We start from the raw sequence: 24,360 nt of genomic DNA on the forward strand, positions 1-24,360 counted from the left end.
AGGGGGCCTGGGTTCGATCCTTGGTTGGGAACTAAGATCCCACAAGCCATGCAGTGTAGTCAAAGAAAAGGGGGGATTGCGACAATAATACCTGCCTTACAGGGTTGCTGTGAAGACTTAAAAGAGGTATTCATCAATAGGAACACATTTTATATTTCATGATATAATGATATGATAGTCTGCCATTGAAAAGAATGAGCTGGGGGAAGGGATAAATTTGGAATTTGGAATTAACAGATACACACTGCTGTATATAAAATAGATAAACAACAAGGACCTACTGTATAGCACAGGGGACTATATTCAATGGTCTTGTAATAACCTATAGGGGAAAGGAATCTGAAAAAGAATACATATTTATATATATGTATAACTAAATTACTTTGCTATATACCTGAAACATTGTAAATCAATTATACTTCAATTTGAAAAAGACCAAAAGATCCATAAGAAGTATAGAATGAGCTGCAAGGTATATGAATAATGAAGAAAAGCATCTAAAGTGTGACATGATTTGTGTCAGAAAAGGGGTGGGGAGATATATATATGTATTCCATCTCTCTAGGTAGACAGACAGATGGTTATAGATAGATAATTATTGATAGATCCATCCACCTGTCTTTCTCTATACATAGATATGTAAAAGGATATAGATATATGTATATATGTTCATGTATAAGAATTATATAAAGATATATAGACAGATACCCGATATCTCATATAGATATCCAAGAGACAGATCGATAGATAGATCTTTATATAATCCTTATACATATACATACACCCATATATCTATATCCTTTTATGTATCCATATCTAAATATAGAGAGAGACATCAGGAAGATTACACTATAAACTGATCATTGTATTTGCCCCTAGAGAGAGAAGCTAAGGAACTGGAGATCGGGGTGGAAAGGAGATTCCTTTCCCCCCTGTATATTCTTTTGTATCATTTACATTTTGTAATCATGTACAAGTATTATTTTCAAATAAAGAGAGATGATCATGTGAAACAGACTGGAATATGGTAGGTGCTTTAAAGATATTTGTGGATGCCCAGTGAACCTTGTTCATTTAACTAGGATGTTCCAAATGTATTTAAAATTTTTCTTAAAAAAAAAAATGAGCAAAATGTGGTATGTGGTATCATATTAAGTTTTGATAATGCTTAGTGGATTGTGGGTACATAGATGTTCCTTAAAATAGTCTTTATTCTGTCTCTATATTTGAAATATTTCATGATAAAAAAATTTAAGAAGCCCGCTGGGTAGTGACAGGAGGGGAACAGGAGCAGGGAATTTGGGTAGGGTTCTGGTCATGTTCTGTTTCTTGATGTGGGCATACAGGTGTGCTCACTTCGTGGGAACTCATCAAGCTGTGCCCTTATGATCTGTCATTTACCTGAATCTATGTTACAGTTCAGTAAAAATTTTACTAAAAAAGCCCCCTCCCTGTTAAATCGAAAAATTTCATAATGACTTAGTAAAGGATTAGTAAAAAATAAAGAGTTTGGATATGATTTTTCCTTTGCAAATGATCAGGGTCTTGGGAGTAACGAGAAACTGCTCTAAAATCAGTAGCTTTACTTTAGTCTGAATTTGCATTTCTTTATGTTCAGTGACAGTGATCTTCAAATCACTCAACCTCCTTTACCTTTTACTCAAGCTCTCTTGGCAATTTCAGTGCATTCCCTTTCTGTTCTGGGAGGTGAAGAGGTTGACTTCAGCATCAAGTGGATCTATGGGGAGAGAGGGAAGGAGAGAGGAAAGGAGAGAGAAAGAGAGACAGGGAGGAAAAAAGGGGAAGGTGGAAGGAGAACAGGGGTGACAGGCCAGGATGTGTGGAAAGGCCCTGCCACATATTAACCCCAATATACCAGCTGTTGAATGTGCCCTGAAGTTTCCTGTCTCTAGGATTTTGTTCAGACTGTTTCCTCTACCTAAAGTGGTCTCCTTCTTTCCCCACGATCTGCTAAGTCCCACTTTTCTTTCAGGGGAGCATTGTACCCGCAGTGTTAAACAGTACCAGACATGCAGCAAATGTTGAATGAATGAAACCACCTTTAAAAATGTAAAACAGTCACATAAGCATTTGTGGAATAATGAATGAATGCTAGCTAATATTTACTACTGTATGCTTGTACACAGGAAATGCTTCACATATACTAAGTCACTTAATTCTCATAACATCCTATGAAGTAGGTCCTATTACGGTGCTTACTTGGGGAGACTGAATCACACAGAGGTTAGGAAATCTGCCTAGGTTCACACACTAGTAAGTGATGGAGCTGGGATTCGAATACAAAGTCCGATCCGAAGGTTGCTCTAAACCTGGCTCCAAAACCTTGCAGCTTATTAGCATCACGTGGGCGCTTTAAGAAAGTAAACTCCAGGCCCTGGGATTCTGATTCCACAGATGAGGCGTGCGGTTGCTTGGCTGGCTGTGAGCTCTAAAAGCCGACGGCAAAAAGCGCTCGGATCGGGGAATCTCAAGACCGCCACCTCGCGGCCAAGATTACAACAGGCCTGCCTCTGCCCCCCTGCGTGGCGCGAGGGCCACTGGGAGTCGTAGTCGCACAGTATAGTTCGTCGGCGTCTCCCGGAAGTGACGCACGCGTCCCGCCTTCTCCTCGTCGCGTTTCCGGGTCTTAGGCTAAGCGGTGTGACTCGCGAGCTCAGCAGGTATGTACTTCTTAGGCCTCGTGCTTCGGGGAGGGGAAACCGGGGTTGGGGTACGTGCGGGGACGGTGAGGGTTAGGGTCAGGAGGTGGCGGCCCGGGCCCCTTCTCGTGGCCAGTGACTCTCGGCCTCTCCCGTAGGTCCGGCCGCGCCCGCCGCAGCTGCTCAGCGCCGTCGCCATGTCCCGGTTTTTTACCACCGGTTCGGACAGCGAGTCTGAGTCGTCCCTGTCCGGGGAGGAGCTCATCACCAAACCTGTCGGGGGTAACTACGGCAAACAGTGAGTGAGGGCCTGGGCCATGGGGACCACTTGCGGTGTGCGGGGTTCGACAGGCTGTGGAAGGCCCCGTATATGGGAGGGGGAGTGGAAGTGGGGGCTGTGAGAGTGGGTTCTAAGGATGTTGAGGGTTTAAGGGACTGGAGGAGTGTTGGAGGGACAACCGTAACGCTTAGGGTGCTGTGAATTGTGGGAATCCACCCACCAGGCGAAGGATAGAGTCACAGAGAAGAGGTTTCCCACAGGCTAGGTTGGTTGCATCAGCAAGAAACCCCAAATACTCGCTTGATATCCGGGAGTTCCTTGCTGTGGCTCTGGGATTCTTAAACATCTGAGTATTTTCCTGTTGTTTATCTCTCTGTAAATACTTTGCTTCCATCTCTGCAAGTTAAAGTTATTTTCTCTCTTGGGAACATTGGAATGTTGTTTCTCAAACCTCTGTCATACACATGCCACCTTCATTATTTTTGTCACCTACCAGTGGTTAAGAATATATATACATACCACTTCAAAGTCTTATTTCAGCATCAAACTCATTTTCAAAGGTGAAAAAAAATCTGTGTATACGCAGGCGAGTATGATTTCATATCTGTGCCACAAGTAGAAAGTCAACATCACTTGTTATAAAATAGGAAATAATAGGAAAAGTTAATAAAAGGGAAAGAAAAGAGATACTATTGCCAACTGAATGCTGTCTGTGTTCTGGTTTTTAATTATTAAGGAAAAATAACTAGTAATGGAGGTGTCAAAGCCATTGAGACTCTTTCCTTGCCCTTGGCCTCTGACACACTGGGAAACATTGCTTTCTAGGACCTAGTTCAGATACCACTCTTTCCATTCATTCTGGGTAAAGTATCCTTTCTTCTCAACTTCTCTTAGTAGTTCTTAGTTACTTGTGTCTTTACGTAATTAATTTTTTGACACAGTAAATAAGCACCTTCGTTTGTCTGTGTTTGAGAGGATGGAGACAGTCATTTTTGTGTGTGTTACAACATTTGATAAAAGGTCTTACTTGAAGTAAGTTTCAAAGACTGAGGCCATAAAGAGGAAGACTAAAACAGGTGTGTGGTAGTGAGTGGTAGGAATGAGCTACCTGCCCCATCTGAGACAAGAAAGAGATCATTTGGAAAGACTGGAGCTAGGAACCGAGGTTAATGGTCTCTGTTCCTTCCAAATAGGCCATTGTTGCTGAGTGAGGATGAAGAAGACACCAAGAGAGTTGTCCGAAGCGCCAAGGATAAGAGGTGAGGCCGTGGGGAGGCTGGGTGATAGGGAGTCTCTGGGCCAGTGCTGGGTTTTCTGGTTGATGATGGTGGGCATGTCCAACGTGGTATTGGGTTCTCAAACCAGGTTTGAGGAACTGACCAACCTTATCCGCACCATCCGTAATGCCATGAAGATTCGGGATGTCACCAAATGCCTGGAAGAGTTTGAGCTCCTGGGAAAAGCGTATGGGAAGGCTAAGAGCATTGTGGACAAGGAAGGTGTCCCCCGGTTCTATATCCGAATCCTGGCTGATCTGGAGGACTATCTTAATGAGGTGTGATTCCTGTGGGTGCGGGGGAGGGGATCCAGAAGGGGATGGTGGACCTGGAGCTTTCTTCTAGCCCACACCCAGGGATCATGTCTCCTCTGAGTTGTTTGCCAGATATTCAGTGTTTCCCCAAACATAAGAAATAGGGAGATGAAGCAAGGAGAGGAACTTTTTTATGCTAAGAATTTCAGTCATATTTATTTTTGTATTATCTCTTATTTGTGGTTTTGTACTTTTCATAGTGATACATAAATAAAGGATTGCTAAACAGTAAGTTAACAAGTATCGTTATTAAGTAGTACAGATGTATATAGATAGCAAGACTCAAAAGTTGTGAAGCCCGAAGTTTAGGGACGACGACTTACTCTCAGATCCCTGTCCTCCCTTTCTTCCCTATTCTTTTCTTCAGCTATGGGAAGATAAGGAAGGAAAGAAGAAGATGAACAAGAATAACGCCAAGGCCCTGAGCACCCTGCGCCAGAAGATCCGAAAATACAACCGAGATTTTGAGTCCCACATTACAAATTACAAGCAGGTGGGGGTGCTCAAGGGAGACTTTTTGAACTTTGGGGACAGTGACCCCATGACTGAGATAAAAAAGCATTTGTAAATGGGAGGCGTGTGACTCATGGAAGGAATCACGACAAAGCTCTGTGGGGTGGAGGGGGTGGGATGCGGTAGTGGTTGGCAAGTGTCCTTAATTATTCTCTCATTTCCCTCTGACAAGAACCCTGAGCAGTCTGCAGATGAAGATGCTGAGAAGAATGAGGAGGATTCAGAAGGTGAGTGAGGAAAGTCTTAATTGCAAATGGTTAGGAGGTCTAAAATTATGGGGTTTCCTTGGCCTGTTTTCTTGGTTGCCATGCAGCTCTTCACCATTCTAACTCTTTTTTTCCTCTCCCCTTTCCCACCAGGCTCTTCAGATGAAGATGAGGATGATGACGGAGTCAGTGCTGCAGCTTTCCTAAAGAAGAAATCAGAAGCTCCTTCTGGGGAGAGTCGGAAGTTCCTCAAAAAGATGGAGGTAAGAACCAGTGTTATAATGAGGAGTGTTTGCCTGCTGTGGACCATTCTTGGGTCTCTGGGGAGAAGAAAAGACTTACAGAGCCCTAGAATTGGGGAAGGTGGGGTTTAGCAGAGTTTGGTTTGGTAACTGAGTGACCTGGAATCTGGAGAACTAGATTCTGGGCCCAGCTCTGCCCCTGGGGAACACTGTGTCCCTGGAGCAAGTCACCACTTCTTTCTGGATCTTGGTGGTCTAGTTCAGCTATTAATATCCTAATTCAGCCACTCTTTCTACTCTGGAGAGTCTCTGGAACGTGTGTCAGCAGGGAAAGCAGAGACAGCAGTCTTCCCATCTTATTTCTTCTGATCCTCTTTTTTTCCTCTAAGGATGAAGACGAGGACTCAGAAGATTCAGAGGATGATGAAGATTGGGACACAGGTTCCACATCTTCCACATCAGACTCAGAGGAGGAAGAAGGGAAACAGACAGTGCTGGCGTCAAGATTCCTTAAAAAGTAAGAAAAGTAGCGATACTTCAGGCTTCAGTGGGAGGCATAGGAAGCCTTTAATCATCTTGAAAGTTGTTGCTCCTTCTGTGGAGTCCTTTTATTTAAATATTTTTTTCTTTCCACTTCAGTTTTAATTTTAATTTATTATTTTTATTTATTTTTACATTAAAAAGTTTTTTATTGAAGTATAGTTGCTGTATAATATTATGTAAGTTACAGGTGTACAGTATAGTGATCCATAATTTTTTTTACTTATTTTTTATTTTATTTATTTGGCTGCGTCAGGTCTTAGTTGCAGCACGCAGGCTCTTTGTTGCACTGTTTAGTTGCCCCAAGGCATGTGGGATCTTAGTTCCCTGACCAGGGATTGAACCCTCACCCTTGGCAGTGAAAGCTTGGTGTCCTAACCACTGGACCATCAAAGAATTCCCTACTTAGGGTTAATTCTTAGCTAAGGAATTTATATTAGTTTGGGGTTAAAATGTTTAAATTATTTGTTTTTTTGACCATACTAGAGGTAAATTACAGATCACATATTCATGTTTCTGAATTTGTAGTAGGGGTGGAAGTTCTTAAGTACAAACTGATGAAATCTAGTATCTTGGATCCCTTCTGATTAGTTACTTGTTGGAGTCTCAGTCAAATGTGAATACTGGTTTGCAACCTTGGGAGCTCCCTGGTAAGATGTGAAACTATCCCCATACACAGAGGATAAGGAGAGACCGAAAAAAGAGGCAGACCACTCCAGGTTGGTAGGTGGCAGGGGTAATAAACAAGGAAACTTACGTACAAAGCTTATCTTTAGTGGCCTCAAGATGAGTAGATCTCTGCACCTGTGTTCCAGAATCTTAACAGTTTATGTAGAGACTATAGCGGAGTTCAGTCACATATTCAGTTCAGATGGTCTCAACAATACATTGTTCTCAAGGCTGTATCCTTGAAGTGGCTCCTGAGGTGGGAACTGTGAGCAGAACATACACTCCAAAGACAGGAGGGAGTTAAGGAGCTTCCAGTACCCTGGGTCTGGCTCTTGGGTCAACCAGTGGTCACATCCTCTCAGTGACCTCCTCCAACAGTGAGCAACCAAGGTTTTTATTGTGAAACTTGGATAATGTTTAACTGATTCAAAAGAAATTAAAAGAGAGGATCAAGATGGCGGAGTAACAGGATGCGCGCTCACTCCCTCTTGCAAGAGCACCGGAATTACAACTAACTGCTGAGCAGTCATCGACAGAAAGACACTGGAACTCACCAAAAAAGACACCCCACATCCAGAGACAAAGGAGAAGCTGCAATGAGACCATAGGAGGGGCACAGTCGCGTTAAAACCAAGTCCCATAAATGCTGGGTGTGTGACTCAGAAACTGGAGAACAGTTATACCGCAGAAGTCCACCCACTAAAGTGAGGGTTCTGAGCCCCACATCAGGCTTTCCAACCTGGGAGTCCAGCAACAGGAGGAGGAATCCCCAGAGAATCAGACTTTGAAAGCCAGCAGCATTTCCACAGGACTGGGGGAAACAGACTCCACTCTTGGAGGGCACACAAAAAAATGTGCTCGCCAGGACCCAGGGGGAAGGAGCAGTGACCCCATAGGAGACTGAACCAGACCTACCTGCTGGTGTTGGAGGGTTGCCTGCAGAGTTGGGGGGCAGCTGTGTCTCACCGAGGAGACAGGGACACTGGCGGCAGGGATTCTGGGAAGTGCTTATTGGTGTGAGCCCTCCCAGAGTCCACCATCAGCCCCACCAAAGAGCCTGTAAGCTCCAGTGCTAGGTAGCCCCAGGCAAACAACCAACAAGGTGGGAACACAGCCCCACCCATTAGCAGACAAGCAGATTAAAGTCTTACTGAGCTCCTCCCACCCAGCCCTACCCACCATCAGTCTCTCGCATCAGGAAGCATGCAGGAGCATCTAGATAGCTTCCTCCACAGGAGGGCAGACAGCAGTATCAAGCAGTATCAGCAGTATTTCATCTTGTGGAACTGAAAACCACAGCCACAGAAAGGCAGAGAAAATGAGAAAGCAGAGGACTTTGTACCAGATGAAGGGACAGGATAAAACCCCAGGAAAACGACTAAATGAAGAGGAGATAGGCACTCTTCCGGAAAAAGAATTCAGAATAATGATGGTGAAGATGATCCAGAACTTTGAAAAAAGACTGGAGGCAAAGATCGAAAAGTTTACCGAAGACCTGAAAGAATTAAAGAACAAACAAACAGAGATATGCAACACAATAACTGAAATGAAAAATACACTAGAAGGAACCAATAGCAGATTAACTGAGGCAGAAGGGCGAATAAGTAACCTGGAAGACAGAACGGTGATAATCGCTGATGTGGAAAAGAATAAAGAAAAAAGAATGAAAATAACCTAAGACAGCCTAAGAGACGATCTCCGGGACAATGGTGAACGCACCAGCATTTGCATTATATGGGTCCCAGAAGGAGAAGAGAGAGAGAAAGGACCCGAGAAAACATTGGAAGAGATTATAGTTGAAAATTTCCCTAACATGGGAAAGGAAATAGCTACCCAAGTCCAGGAAGCGCAGAGAGTCCCAGACAGGATAAACCCAAGGAGAAACATGCCAAGACATATAGTAGTCAAATTGACAAAAATTAAAGACAGAGAAAAGTTATTAAAAGCAACAAGGGAAAAATGACAAATAACATACAAGGGAACTCCCGTAAGGTTAACAGCTGATTTCTCAGCAGAAACTTTACAAGCCAGAAGGGAGTGGCATGATATATTTCAAGTGATGAAAGGGAAGAACCTACAACCAAGAATACTCTACCCAGCAAGGATCTCATTCAGATTCGAGGGAGAAATCAAAAGCTTTACAGACAAGCAACAGCTAAGAGAATTCAGCAGCACCAAACCAGCCCTACAACAAATGCTAAAGGAACTTCTCTAAGTGGGAAACATAAGAGAAGAAAAGGACCTACAAAAACAAGCGCAAAACAATTAAGAAATTGGTAATAGGAACGTACATGTCGATAATCACTTTGAATGTAAATGGACTCAATGCACCAACCAAAAGACACAGACTGGCTGAATGGATACAAAAACAAGACCCATATATATTCTGTCTACAAGAGACCCACTTCAGACCTAGGGACACATACAGACTGAAAGTGAGGGGATGGAAAAAAAATATTCCATGCAAATGGAAATCAAAAGAAAGCAGGAGTAGCAATACTCATATCAGATAAAATAGGCTTTAAAATAAAAAATGTTGCAAGAGACAAGAAAGGACATTACATAAAGATCAAGGGATCAATCCAAGAAGAGATAAGAATTATAAATATATATTCTCCCAATATAGGAACACCTTAGTACATGAGGCAAATGCTAACAGATATGAAAGAGGAAATACAAGGCAGAAATAGAGGCACAGATGTAGAGAACAAACATGGACACCAAGTGGGGAAAGCAGGGAGGGTTAGGGGAAAATGAATTGGGAGATTGGGATACCAAATTGTTCACTCTTAAGTATATGCTATTTATTGTCTGTTAACTGTATCTCAATAAAAGTTCTTAGGGAAAAAAAACAAAGTTAAAAGAGGAGGAATACACAGAATACATTTACTGTCTCAATTGTGAGTCCTAATCTGAAGGGTTTTGGAGGAAGTTGTCTCCATCTGATATGATTGACCTGTGGAATCTCACAGAGATGCTGTCTGCTCTTAAAAATTACCTGCTTCTGGAGGCCTTTTTTTAAGTGAACCTCAGGATAGATCTCTGGTGGGACTGGATGTCCAAGTTGTTAGGATCCTAAGGAAGAGTGTATGTCTAGGGGCTCTAGATCATAGTTGTTGGTTAACAGGGTGTGGAATGGTCCTTTTCAGTGTAGTTTTAGAGCTAACTTCTGTTGGCATTTTTTAATGTCTTCAATTCCTTAGCTGTATATTTAGGGAGAGGTGTATCTGGTGATGTCCTTCTAGAAAAGTAGCTTGCATCTGTTGGGTATATAGCTGAGAGCATAAATGTTAGTCTTCTGATCGTTTCTAACAAGATGTGAATATACCAAGGTGTAACCTGTCATAGGGGAGAGATCAAGTCAAGTTTTAGATTATTCAGTTAGAATTTCATAGGGTGAGAGCTCATCACGTTTTTTGAGGTGTGAATCACAATATCCTGAGGGCTTAGAGTAAAACTTTAGGCCCAGGAAGACTAAGTTCTTTTGAAGTTTAGACAGCATTGATTTTTATTTCCATTTGCATGGATTATCTTTTTCTCTTAGCATTAGGTCCTGTGATCTTCTCAGAGCTTTGGGAATGGATGCTGCAGACCAAGCAGTTTCAGCTTAATGAACATACTTTGCATATTTGCCAAGGATTTTACCTATGAAATGAATTTTTATCATTAGAGTGTATTACATTAGTACAGAAGGAAAAACCATTAAGCTTTTATTAAGAGTTATGACATAGGGAGTTTACTGGTGGACTAGTGGTTAGGATTCGGCGCTTTCAGTGCCATGGCAGGGATTCAGTCCCTGGTCAGGGACCTGAGATCCCACAAGCCACACAGTGTAGCCCAAAAAAACCAGAAAAAGTATGACGTGAATCTTTTGGAAAGGGAAAGTCTTAATCCAACTGGCAAATTAAACTATTGCTAAAACATATTCAAACCTTTTAAGTAGTTAAAATGAAATTTACTTGTAAATGTTTGAATGGTGGTTTAATTATAGATAATTTATTAATTAAAAGTCTTTCTGGAAAGACTTTTTCCTCAGTATCTTCATAAAGTTTGAAACAATTGGTCCCTGTCATTTGGTTTATATTTCATTATATAAGTATTAAAGTCTGGAAATGGTTTCAGACATCAAGTGGCTTAAGTCCCTTTTGAGGTAGCCAGTGATCTTTTTTTCTTTTTTTGGGGACACTTTGTTGTATTGAACAGTGTTTTTTGGTTTTTTTTTTTTTTAATTCAGAATTTATATTAATCAGTTGTCATAAGAGGGGAAAGAAAGGCTGGGAAAAGTAGCCAGTCTGGGAACAGCAAAAAATTTTTTGCACTTTTTCTTTCTATTGCTGATTTTAAACTGGTTAGTCAGTTGGTGGTAAAAAGATTAGTGTGGATTGAGCAACTAGAACCAAAGAACAACTGTGTTGCTTATGGATTCTTTGGAAAATCTTAGAGTTTAGTTGTGGAGCAACATGACAGGCTGTTTCTGTGCCTATAGTGGCCTGCTTAGTACCTCTGTCTTAGTAAACTAGGCCATTCCCTTTCCTTCATAAGAGTTTCTCAGTGTAATATGGTAACAGACCATGGTAAGTAGTCTGGCAGATTCAAATGCTTGGTAGTCCTTGCTTTGGTTATAGTTGCCGTTAACCATAGATCATTCTTGTAAAGTGTAACTTGGACCCAGAAAGAGAAAAAAAGGAAACAAAAGAGGAGAAAAAGAGGAAATTCATGGGAGGAAGACGCCTCAGAGGTGGAGGGGGGCTGATCGCTCATCTTCTCCCGTGTCTCTTGACAGGGCCCCCACCACAGAGGAGGACAAGAAGGCGGCTGAGAAGAAACGGGAGGACAAAGCCAAGAAGAAGCACGATAGGAAATCCAAGCGCTTGGATGAAGAGGAGGAAGACAATGAAGGCGGGGAGTGGGAAAGGGTCCGGGGAGGAGTGCCCCTGGTTAAGGTGAGGATTTTAGAACTAAAATGAATTGGGAAACAGTTTGGGAGAGCGTACAGGTGCTGTCTTGGTCAGATTTGGGAGAAGTAAGGCAAGAACAGATTTCTCTCAGCTTGCACGTGATAAATTGTGTGTTACCTAGGAAAAGCCAAAAATGTTTGCCAAGGGAACTGAGATCACCCACGCTGTTGTCATCAAGAAACTGAATGAGATCCTACAGGCAAGAGGCAAGAAGGGAACTGATCGGTAAGACTCGTGGGCCTGGACCATGTGATTACAGGGCGAAAGCTCATTTTCTCTAAGACAGAGTGGAGGTTGGTGGGGAAATAATGCTATTTGGGGAAGATCTGTGTGTCGCTAGAGTAGAAGGAATGATGTACTTGGAATACACGGGTCCATTTTCTGCTATTTAATCAGTACCTTCCCGTTGATCTTAAATCGGTCACTAAACCTTTGGGGGCTGTTTCCCCATGTGTAAAATGGAAATAGTGCTCATCTCCTTTTAGCTATTCAGCGATTAAAGAGGGTGGTAGATTGTTAGCATTACTGCTGTTTCTGGTTAGAATTTATGAAGGAGAAGCATGTATACAGGTGGTAAGGCTAGGGGTGGGTGGTTATTGGGAATGAGGCCGCCTTACTTGTCTGAAGAGGGTGTGCTGTATGACAGGATGACTTGTCTCCTATGCCTCACCCAATTCTGTACCCCTCCAGTGCAGCCCAGATTGAGCTGCTGCAGCTCCTGATTCAGATTGCCTCTGAAAACAACCTGGGAGAGGGCGTCATTGTCAAGATCAAGTTCAATATCATCGCCTCTCTGTATGACTACAACCCCAACCTGGCCACATACATGAAGGTAAGGCTAACAACAAACATCCCAGGGCAGAGCTGGTGGGTCATGGGAAGGTGCCTAGTGTCTCAGGACTTGAGGGCTATAGAAGCAGTCTTGGTGGCTGACGGCCCTTGGGTTCCTGGTGAAGGGCTCTTGGGAGGCATCTGCATGTTCCACCTCCACACCTCTGACTGCCGTCTCATCTCTTGGCAGCCTGAGATGTGGCAGAAGTGTCTGGACTGTATCAATGAGCTGATGGACATCCTGTTTGCAAACCCCAACATCTTTGTTGGCGAGAACATTCTGGAAGAGAGCGAGAACCTGCATAACGCTGACCAGGTAAAGAGGGGATTTGGCAGGCTAATTGGAGGTTGTCTGCATTGGGAAGGCTTGTTGGAGACGGGTTGAAGTCCAGGACTGGAATCTGGCTAATTTATTTCCTCCTTTGCCGTCTCTTCAGCCGCTGCGCGTCCGTGGCTGTATCCTAACGCTGGTGGAACGAATGGATGAAGAATTCACCAAAATAATGCAGAACACTGACCCTCACTCCCAAGGTGAGCCCGAGCAAGCACGCGCATCGGTGAGAGGCAAAGTGGGGGGATTCAGACGAAGGATTATACCAAGTGAGAGTGTTTGGAAAGCCAGCCCTTCCTTACCCCAGCATTCACCCAACAGGGCCTCTTTACAATCCTGGGCCCCACTTCCATAGCTTCTGCTTCACTAGGTCTGGGTGAGGCCTCACAGTTTGCATTTCTAACATGTTCTTAAGTGATGCTGCTGTCTGCTACTTTGAGAACTGTTGGAGTATGATCTCTGTCCACTGGCTTGTTTAGCTTGGATGCATTAGGCATTAGGATGGGGAAATACGTGTGCCCACTGAGTCGAGGGTATATTGATGAGCAGGACAGCCTGGGGCCTTCATGCTCGTGGAGCTTGCATTTCGGTGCTGGAGAAAGGCAGTTTTACAGAAAAATAAATGAGTCAGTTGTAGATAATGTAAAGTGTGAATTAGAAGTTCAGATCAGGACCTGTGACAGAGGATAACTGGAGTGGTGGCTGCTTTAGATAATGGCTGAAGAAAGCATCTGTAGGTGGGGTCCATTTGAGGTGAGAGCTGAATGAGGAGGAGGAGGAGAAGGAGGATTTAATCAGGAGGAATTAGCAGAAGAGATTGCCTGACAGGAGAATGGAAAGTGAGCTGACATGTCCCAGGAGAGGATGGTGTTTTTAAGGGCACAGTGAGTAGACTTTTCTGATGGGTACAGAAAACACACACAGAGGTAATTGGATTGATGAGGGACGTATGGTTGGAAAAGCCTGGGTGCCTGGCTAAGCTGAGGATGGGTGCTCTCCCTGACAGAGTACGTGGAACACCTGAAGGACGAGGCACAGGTGTGCTCCATCATTGAGCGTGTGCAGCGCTACCTGGAGGAGAAGGGTACCACTGAAGAGATCTGTCGCGTCTACTTGAGGCGCGTTCTCCACACCTACTACAAGTTTGATTACAAGGCCCATCAGCGGCAGCTTACCCCCCCTGAGGGCTCCTCAAAGGTAAGTGCTTGGCCACCATGTCAGTGAGGAGAGGGGGTGTCCAGTGGTTCTGCATGTCTGTCAGGACTTCAGGGCAGATCTTCTCTTCCCTGGGGACTGTTTCTGGTGGCGCAGAGATGGAAAACTGGAGGGACTAGGATGAGGCTGGGTGGAGTCTCGTCTTTGGTTGCCAGACCTGAGCCATTTAGAACCATTGTCCTTGCCGTATCTCCTCCTCCGACGACTTCCCTCCACCCCTCCAGTCTGAGCAAGACCAGGCCGAAAATGAGGGCGAGGACTCAGCTGTGCTGATGGAGAGACTGTGCAAGTACATCTATGCCAAGGACCGCACAGACCGCATCCGCACGTGCGCCATCCTCTGCCACATCTACCACCATGCTCTGCACTCGCGCTGGTACCAGGCCCGTGACCTCATGCTCATGAGCCACCTGCAAGACAACATTCAGCACGCGGACCCGCCAGTACAGGTAGGATGGGAAGGAGGCGCCCTGGCCCTGATGGCAAAGAGGAGACCGGGCCAGGCCTCTGTCCTCTCTGTTCATGGAAAGTGGCTCAGTCACATTAGCCACCTGTCTGTCTAATGCAGATATAAAGAGACACTTATAGGGAGACACTTGGTCCTTCCCAAGTGCCAGCATTCTTTGATTTTCCTGCATGTAACGTAGAGTCCTCTGGGGTAAGGATTTGGGTTCAACTAACATTTATTATACCTACTATGTGTCTGGTTTGGAACATTAGGAGATCATCTTATTTAAAAAGAAGGAAAAGCATTTAAGTAGTTGAACTGGGAAAGACAAGGACCCAAATACGGTGTGATGTGTGGAACATAAAATTTTGTGTGTGGCAGTATTGTGAGGACATTTCATGTAGGAGTGTTAAAGCTGTGTCTAGGTATTGATCGTGTAAATGTGTGTTTAAAACAATTGTGAGGTATTTATGTGTAAAACATTTAGTGAGCCTGTCTGGTGGTGATTTTTGAATAGCACTCCTATTCTTTTTTATTCCATTGTGTGAATTTATCAGAAGTTCTTGATTTTCCTCTTGATAGATAACCTGATCAACCAGTTTGGGGCTATTATAAGTGAAGCTCTTGTGGTCCTTTATGTATAAGTCTGTGTGGATGTATGACTTCTCTTGGGTAAATATTTGAGAGGAATTGCTGCGTCATAGTGTAGGTGTATGTCCAGTTTTATAAGAAACTCAAAAATAGTTGTACCATTTTACACTCCTACCTTGTCAATATTTAGTGTTGGTTTTCTTAATTTTGGCCATAACGGTTGTTGTCTAATGGTATCTCATTGTGATGTTAGTTTGTATTTCCCTGATAACTATTGAAATTGACTACTTTTTAGATGTTTTATTGGCCCTTTATATCTTTTGTGAAATGTCTGGTCAACTCCCCCTCTCCCCCTTTTTTTAAGCTCTTTATTGGAATACAGTAGCTTTAACCCCCCACCCTTTTTTAAAGATTGGATTGTTCATCTTTTTATTATTGAGTTGTAGGAAATATTTATATATCCTGGATGCCAGTCCTTTGTCAGATAAATGTTTTCCAAATTTTTTTTCCAGTCTGTGATTTGCCTATTTGCATATTCATTTTCTTAACCATGTGTTTTGTTTTTTTTTTAATAAGTTTATTTATTTATTTATTTATTTATTTATTTATTTGGCTGTGTTGGGTCCTCGTTGCTGCACACGGGCTTTCTCTAGTTGCAGCGAGTGGGGGCTAGTCTTCATTGTGGTGCGCAGGCTCCTCATTGCGGTAGCCTCTCGTTGTAGAGCACAGGCTCTAGGCACGTGGGCTTCAGTAGTTGCAGCACATGGGCTTAATAGTCGTGGCTCATGGGCTCTAGAGCTCAGGCTCAATAATTGTGGCACACGGGCTTAGTTGCTCTGCGACCTGTGGTATCTTCCTGGGGCAGGGATTGAACCCATGTCCCCTGCATTGGCAGGCGGATTCTTACCCACTGCACCACCTAGGAAGTCCTAACCATGTGTTTTGATATAGTCTAATATGTCAGTTTTTTCTCTTTTGGTTATTATTTTCTGGGTCCTGTCTAAGGAAACTTTTTCCTACTTGCAATTCAAAAAGATAGTCTTATTTTTATTTTTTGGAGGTTCTTATGGTTTTAGCTTTCTCATTTAGATCTATGTTTTTTGCATACGGTGTGGTCAGGGTCAGAGACGTTCTTTCCCCATTGTATTGCTTTGGTTCCTTTGTGGAAAACCACATGAAAAACCACATGGCCCTATAAGTGTATTTCTGGGCTCTCTGTTCTATTCCATTCATTCATCTTTTTGTCTTTCCTTATGCCAGTCCCACACTGTCTTGATGGCTGTGCCTTTAGAGTAAGTCTTGAAGTCAGGTAGTAGGACTCCTCCAGTTTGTTCTTTTTTAAGAATACTTTGAATATTCTGTGAGATTTGCATTCCACATAAATTTCAGAATCAGCTTGTCAATTTGTGCTGCGGGGATTATATTGAATCTGTCAATCAGTTTTGGGAGAACTGACACCTTAACAACTTTGAACCTTTTGATCTCAATGTTATCTCTTCATTCAGTTTCTTCAGTTTCTCTCTGCAGTGTTTTGTGGTTTTCATTGCAGAGGTAATACACATCTTTTTAAAGAATTATTCCTGAGAATTATATTATTTTTTTAAGATGTTGTAAATGCAATTTTTAAATTTGATTTGATTTAATTTTTTATTTTGTCTGCTCGACTTGTGGGATCTCAGTTCCCCAACCAAGGATTGAACCTGAGCCACGGCTGTGAAAGCGCTGAGTCCTTACCACTAGACCACCAGGGAACTCCTGTTAATTTCATTTCTTGTTAACTGCCAGTATTTAAAAATACAGTTAATTTTTTTACATTAACCCTGGATCCTGCCATTTTGCTAAATTCACTTTTAGTCCAGCCCTCTGCATTCACAGATTCAACTATCTGCAGATTTAAGATATTTGGGGGCAGAATTCCAGAAAGTTCCAAAAAATATTTGCCTTGGTTGGTAACAAATACATAGCAACTTGTATTAGATGTTATAAGTAACCAGAGATGATTTAAATTACATGGGAGGATGTACCATAGGGTATATGCAAATACCATGCCTTTTTTTTTTCTCTTTAATTTTATTTATTTATTATTTTTTGGGTGGTACACCAAGTTCAATCATCTGTTTTTATACACATATCCCCGTATTCCCTCCCTCCCTCGACTCCCCCCCCACCCTCCCTCGAGTCCCCCCCACCCTCCCCATCCCAGTCCTCTAAGGCATCTTCCATCCTCGAGTTGAACTCCCTTTGTTATACAACAACTTCCCACTGGCGATCTGTTTTACAGTTGGTAGTATACATATGTCTGTGCTACTCTCTCGCTTCGTCTCAGCTTCCCCTTCACCCCCCACCCCCTCCCAAACCTCGAGTTCTCCAGTCCATTCTCTTCATCTGCGTCCTTGTTCTTGTCACTGAGTTCATCAATACCATTTTTAGATTCCGTATATGTGTGTTAGCATACAATATTTGTCTTTCTCTTTCTGACTTACTTCACTCTGTATGACAGACTGTAGTTCTATCCACCTCATTACATATAGCTCCATCTCATCCCTTTTTATAGCTGAGTAATATTCCATTGTATATACATGCCACATCTTCTTTATCCATTCATTTGTTGCTGGGCATTTAGGTTGCTTCCATGTCCTGGCTATTGTAAATAGTGCTGCAATAAACATTATGGTACATGTTTCTTTTGGAATTATGGTTTTCTTTGGGTATATGCCCAGTAGTGGGATTACTGGATCATATGGTAGTTCTTTTACCATGCCATTTTATGTAAGAGACTTGAGCATCTGCAGATTTTGGTATCCACAGAGGGTCCAGGAACCAGTCCCCCATGGATACTGAGGGACAGCTGTATTAGGTCTAGTATTTTATAGATTCCTTAAGATTGTTTTACTGAGTTAATCATATCATCTGCATGTAGGGACAGTTTTATTATTATACCAATCTCTATGGCCTTTCTTTTTATTTCTCTTTTTGTCATATCATAATGAGTCAGATCTCTAATACTTAGCGCTGAATAGAAGTGAGCGCAGACATCTTGCCTTGTTCCAGCCTTAGCAGGGAAGCAGTGAACATTTCACCATTAAGAGTAATGTTAGCTGTAGTATTTTTGTAGATAGACTTTCTCAGATTGATGACGTTCTCTTCTGATCCTAGTTGGCTGGGACTTTTTGTCCTTAATAGGTGTTGAATTTTGTCAAAATCTTTTTCCGCATCTATTGAAATTGCAAATGCACAGTTATTTCTCCATTATTCTGTTCATATGTTGAATAACCATGATTTTAGATTGTTGTACCAGCCTTTCATTCCTGAGGTATATCCTACTTGGTCATGGTATATTATCTCTTTTATGTATTGCTGGATTCTGCTTGCTAGTATTTTTTAAGACTTTTTGTATCTAAATTCATGACTGATATTGACCTGTATATTTTTGTTGTCAATAAAGACTTGGTCTTTCCCCTCCCACCAAAATCCGTACTACTTACAGTCTTCCCTATCTTAATTATTGGCAGTTCCATCTTTTCAGTTGCCTAGGCCAGAAGCCTTGGAGTCTTATTTTTCTCTTACATCTGATTTCCCACCCAGTTGTGTTGAAAATCCATATCTGACCACTTCTTATCGCTTCCACTGCCACCCTCTGGTCTAAGCCACCATCGTCTTCCCGGTCTCTCTCTGCTTCTGCCCTTATATCCCTTCAGACTGTTCTTAATGCAGCAGCCAGGGTAACCCTGTTAATAAAGTCAGATTATATCACTTATTTGCTCAAAACTTTCCTGTGGTTTCCCATCTTGAAATCCTTAACATGGCTTACAACACCCTGTGCTTGCCCGGCCTCCAATTTCTGATCACATCTTTTACCAGCTCTAGGCATATCACAGTCCTTGTCCTTGAATACGTCTGGCATAGTTCTTCCATAGGGCCTTTGCCTTTACTTTTCCTTTCTCCTAGAATATTCTTCCCCCAGATATCTGCATGACTTGCCCTTTCTTTTTCTATTAGGTCTTTATTTTTCAACATCCGCTTCAAAGTGAGGCATTCCCTAGTTATCCTACATGAAACTGCAAGTTCTCACCGCTACCGCCACTGCACAAACTCTCTCCTCTGCTCTGTTTTTCTCCTGCATGTGATGGTTATTTTGTCCTCCACACCCCTATCCCTAGAATGTAAGCTCCACGGAAGGGGAGGACTTGATCTGTTTTGTTTCTCTCGTAGCCCAGAGCCTAGTGCTTGATGTCTGTTTGCTGAATGTATGAAAGACTTGCCTTTTGGCTGTCACCTCTGAGTGCATTGCCCTTTGCTCCTAGATCCTGTACAACCGCACCATGGTGCAGCTGGGCATCTGTGCCTTCCGCCAAGGCCTGACCAAGGATGCTCACAACGCCCTGCTGGATATCCAGTCTAGCGGTCGGGCAAAGGAGCTTCTGGGCCAGGGGCTGCTGCTGCGCAGCCTGCAGGAGCGCAACCAGGAGCAGGAGAAGGTGGAGCGGCGCCGGCAGGTGCCCTTCCACTTGCACATAAACCTGGAGCTGCTGGAGTGCGTGTACCTGGTGTCGGCCATGCTCCTGGAGATCCCCTACATGGCCGCCCACGAGAGTGACGCCCGCCGGCGCATGATCAGCAAGCAGTTCCACCACCAGCTGCGGGTGGGCGAGCGGCAGCCCTTGCTGGGTGAGTGCGGGGCTCTGGGGTGCGGCCGACTTTGCTCGTTTGTTCCTTGATTACTCCGTAATCAAAGGATTAAGAGAGGCTAAGGGGAGTAAACTTACCCACAAGATGATTCCATTTGATTTAGTGGCATCTCCATGTATGGCCTAAAAGCATCCTTTTTACTAAGTACTCTCCATGGTCTCTTACCATAGGACACATTTTCTTAGCTTACAAATTAAGCTCCCTGCTTCCTCTCATTTTCCCCTTCAGGCTGTGTTTGTCAGCACTCTCTTTTTACCACGTGTATGATGTTATACACCCCCAACACCTTCAGAAGTTCTTCATTGCCTGTAAAGGCCAGCCTCCTTAGTCACTAAGTTAAACTCTCCATAACTTGATTCCAACGACATTTTTAATTCAGTATGAACTGACATAGTACTTTTTTCTGCCTGGTGCTAAGTGTTTTATACATAATAACTTGTTTGTTCTTCATTAGCAGTAACCCTGTGAAGATACCATTACGACCTCCCCTTTTCCTGATTAAGAAACTGAGGCACAAAAATTAAGTGACTTTACCCAGGGTTAACACAGCTGATGTATGTCTCCCTGACCTTTTCCTCTTTTTCCCATTCATGCATATTATTTTTCAGCTAACTAACTAGACCCTTGGCATTCAGGAATCTATCGTTGGCTTCTTTGAGCACTTTTGAAGCTCCGTTCACTCAATCCAGAGGTTGAGTGAGTTGCGATGTCACTGGGAAAGGGATTTGAATTGTGTCCTTTAAGGCTGGTGCATGGAAGGACTTGGCAGATGAGCCAAGCTTACCGTCCACAGCCTCGTCCTGCTACAGATTGTCTGCTGCTGGTTGCGTGTGTGATCATATTAAGTGCAGGTGCACTTTAGGCAAATTTTGTTTGGGCTTATGTAGTGATGCTTTACTTTGTTTTAATTGGGAATTTTCCAGTGAAAATCTGTTTTTCCAGCATCTCTTAGGGCTTCTTGGTTCACATTCCCTGCCCCTTTCTACTACTGCCTGTAGTGGAGCCAAAAGTAGAGAACAGTTGAGATGTTAGACATTTTTTTCTAGGTCAGTGAACCTTGTAAGAATCTAATAAAAGCTGTGGACCCTTTCCTAGGAAAATGTGCATAAGGGTACACACAGCAATTTGTCAACATTTTCAAGGAATTCACCAATAACCCTGAGGCACATCATAGACTAAGTCTGAATGTAAACAAATTTATTCTGATATTGACTTGCAAAGTCACATGGCTACTTTATGGAGAGCTGGGAGAGTCTCAGTCCAGTTGTTTGCTCTCCTGGCCTGGATTCCTCCTTAAATAGTGCTCGTGGGGGCAGGAGCCCTCATCCCAGGTTTCCCTAGGCCTTCCCTCATTCCCAACCTTTCAGGTCCCCCCGAGTCAATGAGGGAACATGTCGTCGCTGCCTCCAAGGCCATGAAGATGGGTGACTGGAAGACCTGCCACAGTTTTATCATCAACGAGAAGATGAATGGCAAAGTGTGGGACCTTTTCCCGGAGGCTGACAAAGTCCGAACCATGCTGGTTAGGTGAGCAGAGAGCAAGACCCTCGTGGGTGAGGAAGAAAAGACTGGTTGGTCTCCTTCCCTGAAGATCTCCCCCTTCTCTCCCTTCTCCCCACAGGAAGATCCAGGAAGAGTCACTGCGGACCTACCTCTTCACCTATAGCAGTGTCTATGACTCCATCAGGTAGGATGGGCCCTGAGGAGGCACAGGTGCCCCAGCTTTGCGGTCAAGGGTCCTAACGGCTCCCTGCTCCTGGCCTTCTTTCTCCCCAGCATGGAGACACTGTCCGACATGTTTGAGCTGGACCTGCCCACTGTGCACTCCATCATCAGCAAGATGATCATTAACGAGGAGCTGATGGTAAGGGCCAAGGGAGGCACGTGGGCAGGTGGAGTCGTGGAGAGATTGGGGTGAGGAGACTGATCCGTCCCTTTACCTCACTCCTATCAGGCCTCCCTGGACCAGCCGACACAGACTGTGGTGATGCATCGCACTGAGCCCACTGCCCAGCAGAACCTGGCCCTGCAGCTGGCTGAGAAGCTGGGCAGCCTGGTGGAAAACAATGAGAGGGTGTTTGACCACAAGCAGGGTACCTACGGTGGCTACTTCCGAGGTGAGTGCTTCCATTCCCTCCGCGCTCCCAGGGTTCTGGCCCCTTTACTGCCTCTTCCTTAGCATTCACCCCTTCCTCTCCCCATCTCTCTCCTGCAGACCAGAAGGATGGCTACCGCAAAAACGAGGGCTACATGCGCCGGGGTGGCTACCGCCAACAGCAGTCTCAGGCGGCCTACTGATTGCTTGACTTCCATCCCCAGTGCCCTAAACCATTCAACCTTTAGGTCCAACCACACCCCAGTCATTAAAGGTCTGTTTAGCGTTGCTGCGGTTCATGCTTGTCTGCGTGTCGCCAGAGGTGTGTTGGATGCATTTATTTGCTAATTATGTTTCTAAGCTTCTACCACATGACAGGCACAAGGCTCGGGATTCAGGGGTGACTTGCACATATCCCTGACTTCAGAGAGCTTGCTGCTCTTTGACATTTGACAAAAAAATTGTAATGACGTGATAAGAAAAGGTGGTGGATGTATTGAATAGGATGTGACTGTGGGGCATAAATGTCAGGGAAAGCATAATGGAGGCAGTGGTGATGGACACGGCAGGTGGATGGGTGGTGGTTCACCAGGCAGGGAAAAGAGAGAGTTAGTCTAGACCTGTGTGAAGTGTAGTCCTTAGACCAGTGTGGATGCAGTTAGCCTGTCCATGACAAAACAGGCACTGTAATTAAGAGTAAGCACTGAGAAGCGTGGCCATTGCTATGATATCTAAGCATGTGATCAATTTTCTAATTTGTGTGTATAGTTTTTTCGAAAGCATTGACCCACAGTAGGTTGGAAATTTTTTTAATGGTCCTTTACCACATTTGAAAAGCATTGATGTAGGCAAAGGGAAAAGAGCACTTGCACAGGATGAGAGGAGTAAAAGAATAGTGTGGGTGGAGTATGTGCAGAAGATCAACTAGAGACTTAATCCGGGGCTGTTTCATGAAGACTGAATGCTTTGAACTTGCAGAAACAAAATAGAATGGATCCATTTTTAAGAAAGGTAATGGAGCAGTACTGTAGAGTATGGAATTGAAGGCAGAGAGTCTACCAGAGATGAAGAAACATCTAAAGCCAAGGTGGTTAGGATCGGAGGTGAGGGAATGATAGAAGAAGGATGTATATATCAAGCTGTGGGGTTTCTGTGACAGGTTGAATCTGGGAGTAGTAGGAGTGACAGATTCTCCTTTCCGGGGGTAAATAGTCAATAGGGATGTTACCATGAAATTGTTGGAGTAGTTTTTGTGTTCAGAAATGCAAGAAGAGCAGGGGTGCAGAGTGGACTTGTTAATGAAGTTGGTTTTACAAATGTTGAGTTTGAGGTGCTTTGGGGACATAAGCAAGGCAGTTGGAGATTAAGGGTATGGGATGCGTATTAATTAGACTATAGGTGGAGCCTGCGCGTGCAGATGGCGTCACCTGGAACTTGATCGGCTCCACGAGGGTATCGGAGATCTGACAATGGCCAAGAACAAACTAAGAGGACAGAAGTCCAGGAATGTGTTCCACATAGCCAGCCAAAAAAGCTTAAAGGTTAAAAATAAAGCAAAACCAGTTACCACTAATCTTAAGAAGATAAACATTGTGAATGATGAAAAAATTAACAGAATGAATAAAGCTTTTGTAGATATACAAAAGGAACTTGCAAACTTCTCAAAAGGCCTTTCCCTCGAGCCTCTGCAGAAACAGCTGATTCCTCAGCAGCATCATGAAAACAACCCAGTTAATGTTGATGAAGCCACAAGATTAATGGCTCAGTTGTAATACACTGGTGACGCACCAAATTCCCCAAAAAGACCAATAAATTAAATGTTTTATACAAAAAAAAAAAATTAGACTATAGGCGAAGCTGCTGTAACAAAGGGACTCCAAAACAATGATTCAGAAGTAGTTTAGTTCTCATGTGACAGTCCAGAGGTAGGTGAGTAGTCCTGGTCTGGAGTGAAGCAGCTGTATTACAGGATCATCTGGGGACTGAGGGTCCCACTGTCTTGTTGTTGCACCGTCCCCTGGGTGGTTGTTCTCATCTGTATGGTTGAAGCTGATGCACCAGCCCCATATCTTTGTTCCAGCCCATAGGAAGGGGAAGAGGAAATAGAGCACCTGGAAATTACACTGATCCCATGGGCTAGAACCCTAGTCTCAAATTCTTACCATCCTGTGGGGAAGGCTAAAATGCCTGTCTGGATGATTGTATGTTCATTTAAACTTGGGGGTTATATTACTAAAAGAGGAGGAGAGTGGACCCTGGGGGGGACAATTATTGGTCTGTCACAGAAGGAAAACAACAAAAAATTTAGGATAGAGTGGCTTATAAATGGTTGTCAAAAGTATGGTAGTGGGTAACATTTATCAGAGCCAGCCTTATTGACTGATTATATGCTGGGTGCTTTACATGCCTTACCTCATTTAATCCTTCTAGAATAACCGTATTATCTCTTATTTTATAGTTGGGGAAACTGATATTAAGTGATTTGCCTGAGATCATATAAC

At 43.6% G+C, this 24,360-nt stretch overlaps 2 protein-coding genes across 2 annotated transcripts; both read left to right on the forward strand.

The window, feature by feature from the left end:
• The first annotated feature begins 2,571 nt into the window (after positions 1-2,571).
• On the forward strand, positions 2,572-22,147 carry LOC130861082 (eukaryotic translation initiation factor 3 subunit C). Its single transcript, XM_057749573.1, has 21 exons — positions 2,572-2,681; positions 2,819-2,958; positions 4,134-4,199; positions 4,306-4,495; positions 4,899-5,024; positions 5,217-5,271; positions 5,404-5,513; positions 5,882-6,009; positions 11,485-11,644; positions 11,781-11,884; positions 12,350-12,491; positions 12,681-12,806; positions 12,928-13,021; positions 13,828-14,018; positions 14,261-14,485; positions 19,380-19,743; positions 21,132-21,291; positions 21,386-21,451; positions 21,541-21,628; positions 21,719-21,881; positions 21,980-22,147. The coding sequence occupies exons 2-21, from the start codon at positions 2,858-2,860 to the stop codon at positions 22,060-22,062; spliced, it is 2,742 nt and encodes a 913-aa protein (XP_057605556.1). The 5' UTR covers positions 2,572-2,681; positions 2,819-2,857; the 3' UTR covers positions 22,063-22,147.
• Positions 22,148-22,690: 543 nt separating this feature from the next.
• LOC130861083 (ribosomal biogenesis factor-like) lies at positions 22,691-23,693 on the forward strand. Its single transcript, XM_057749574.1, has one exon. The coding sequence runs from the start codon at positions 23,329-23,331 to the stop codon at positions 23,629-23,631; it is 303 nt and encodes a 100-aa protein (XP_057605557.1). The 5' UTR covers positions 22,691-23,328; the 3' UTR covers positions 23,632-23,693.
• Positions 23,694-24,360: the final 667 nt, after the last annotated feature.

Source organism: Hippopotamus amphibius, chromosome 9, assembly GCF_030028045.1.
Source record: "Hippopotamus amphibius kiboko isolate mHipAmp2 chromosome 9, mHipAmp2.hap2, whole genome shotgun sequence".
Classification (NCBI taxonomy): domain Eukaryota; kingdom Metazoa; phylum Chordata; class Mammalia; order Artiodactyla; family Hippopotamidae; genus Hippopotamus; species Hippopotamus amphibius.

Bases quoted from the DNA above. Each gene is read 5' to 3' on its own strand.
- LOC130861082 (XM_057749573.1), top strand. From the start codon at position 2,858: ATGTCCCGGTTTTTTACCACCGGTTCGGACAGCGAGTCTGAGTCGTCC. The intron at 14,019-14,260 runs GTAAGTGCTTGG...CCACCCCTCCAG, and splicing joins CCCCTGAGGGCTCCTCAAAG to TCTGAGCAAGACCAGGCCGA. The intron at 21,292-21,385 runs GTGAGCAGAGAG...TTCTCCCCACAG, and splicing joins GTCCGAACCATGCTGGTTAG to GAAGATCCAGGAAGAGTCAC.
- LOC130861083 (XM_057749574.1), top strand. From the start codon at position 23,329: ATGGCCAAGAACAAACTAAGAGGACAGAAGTCCAGGAATGTGTTCCAC.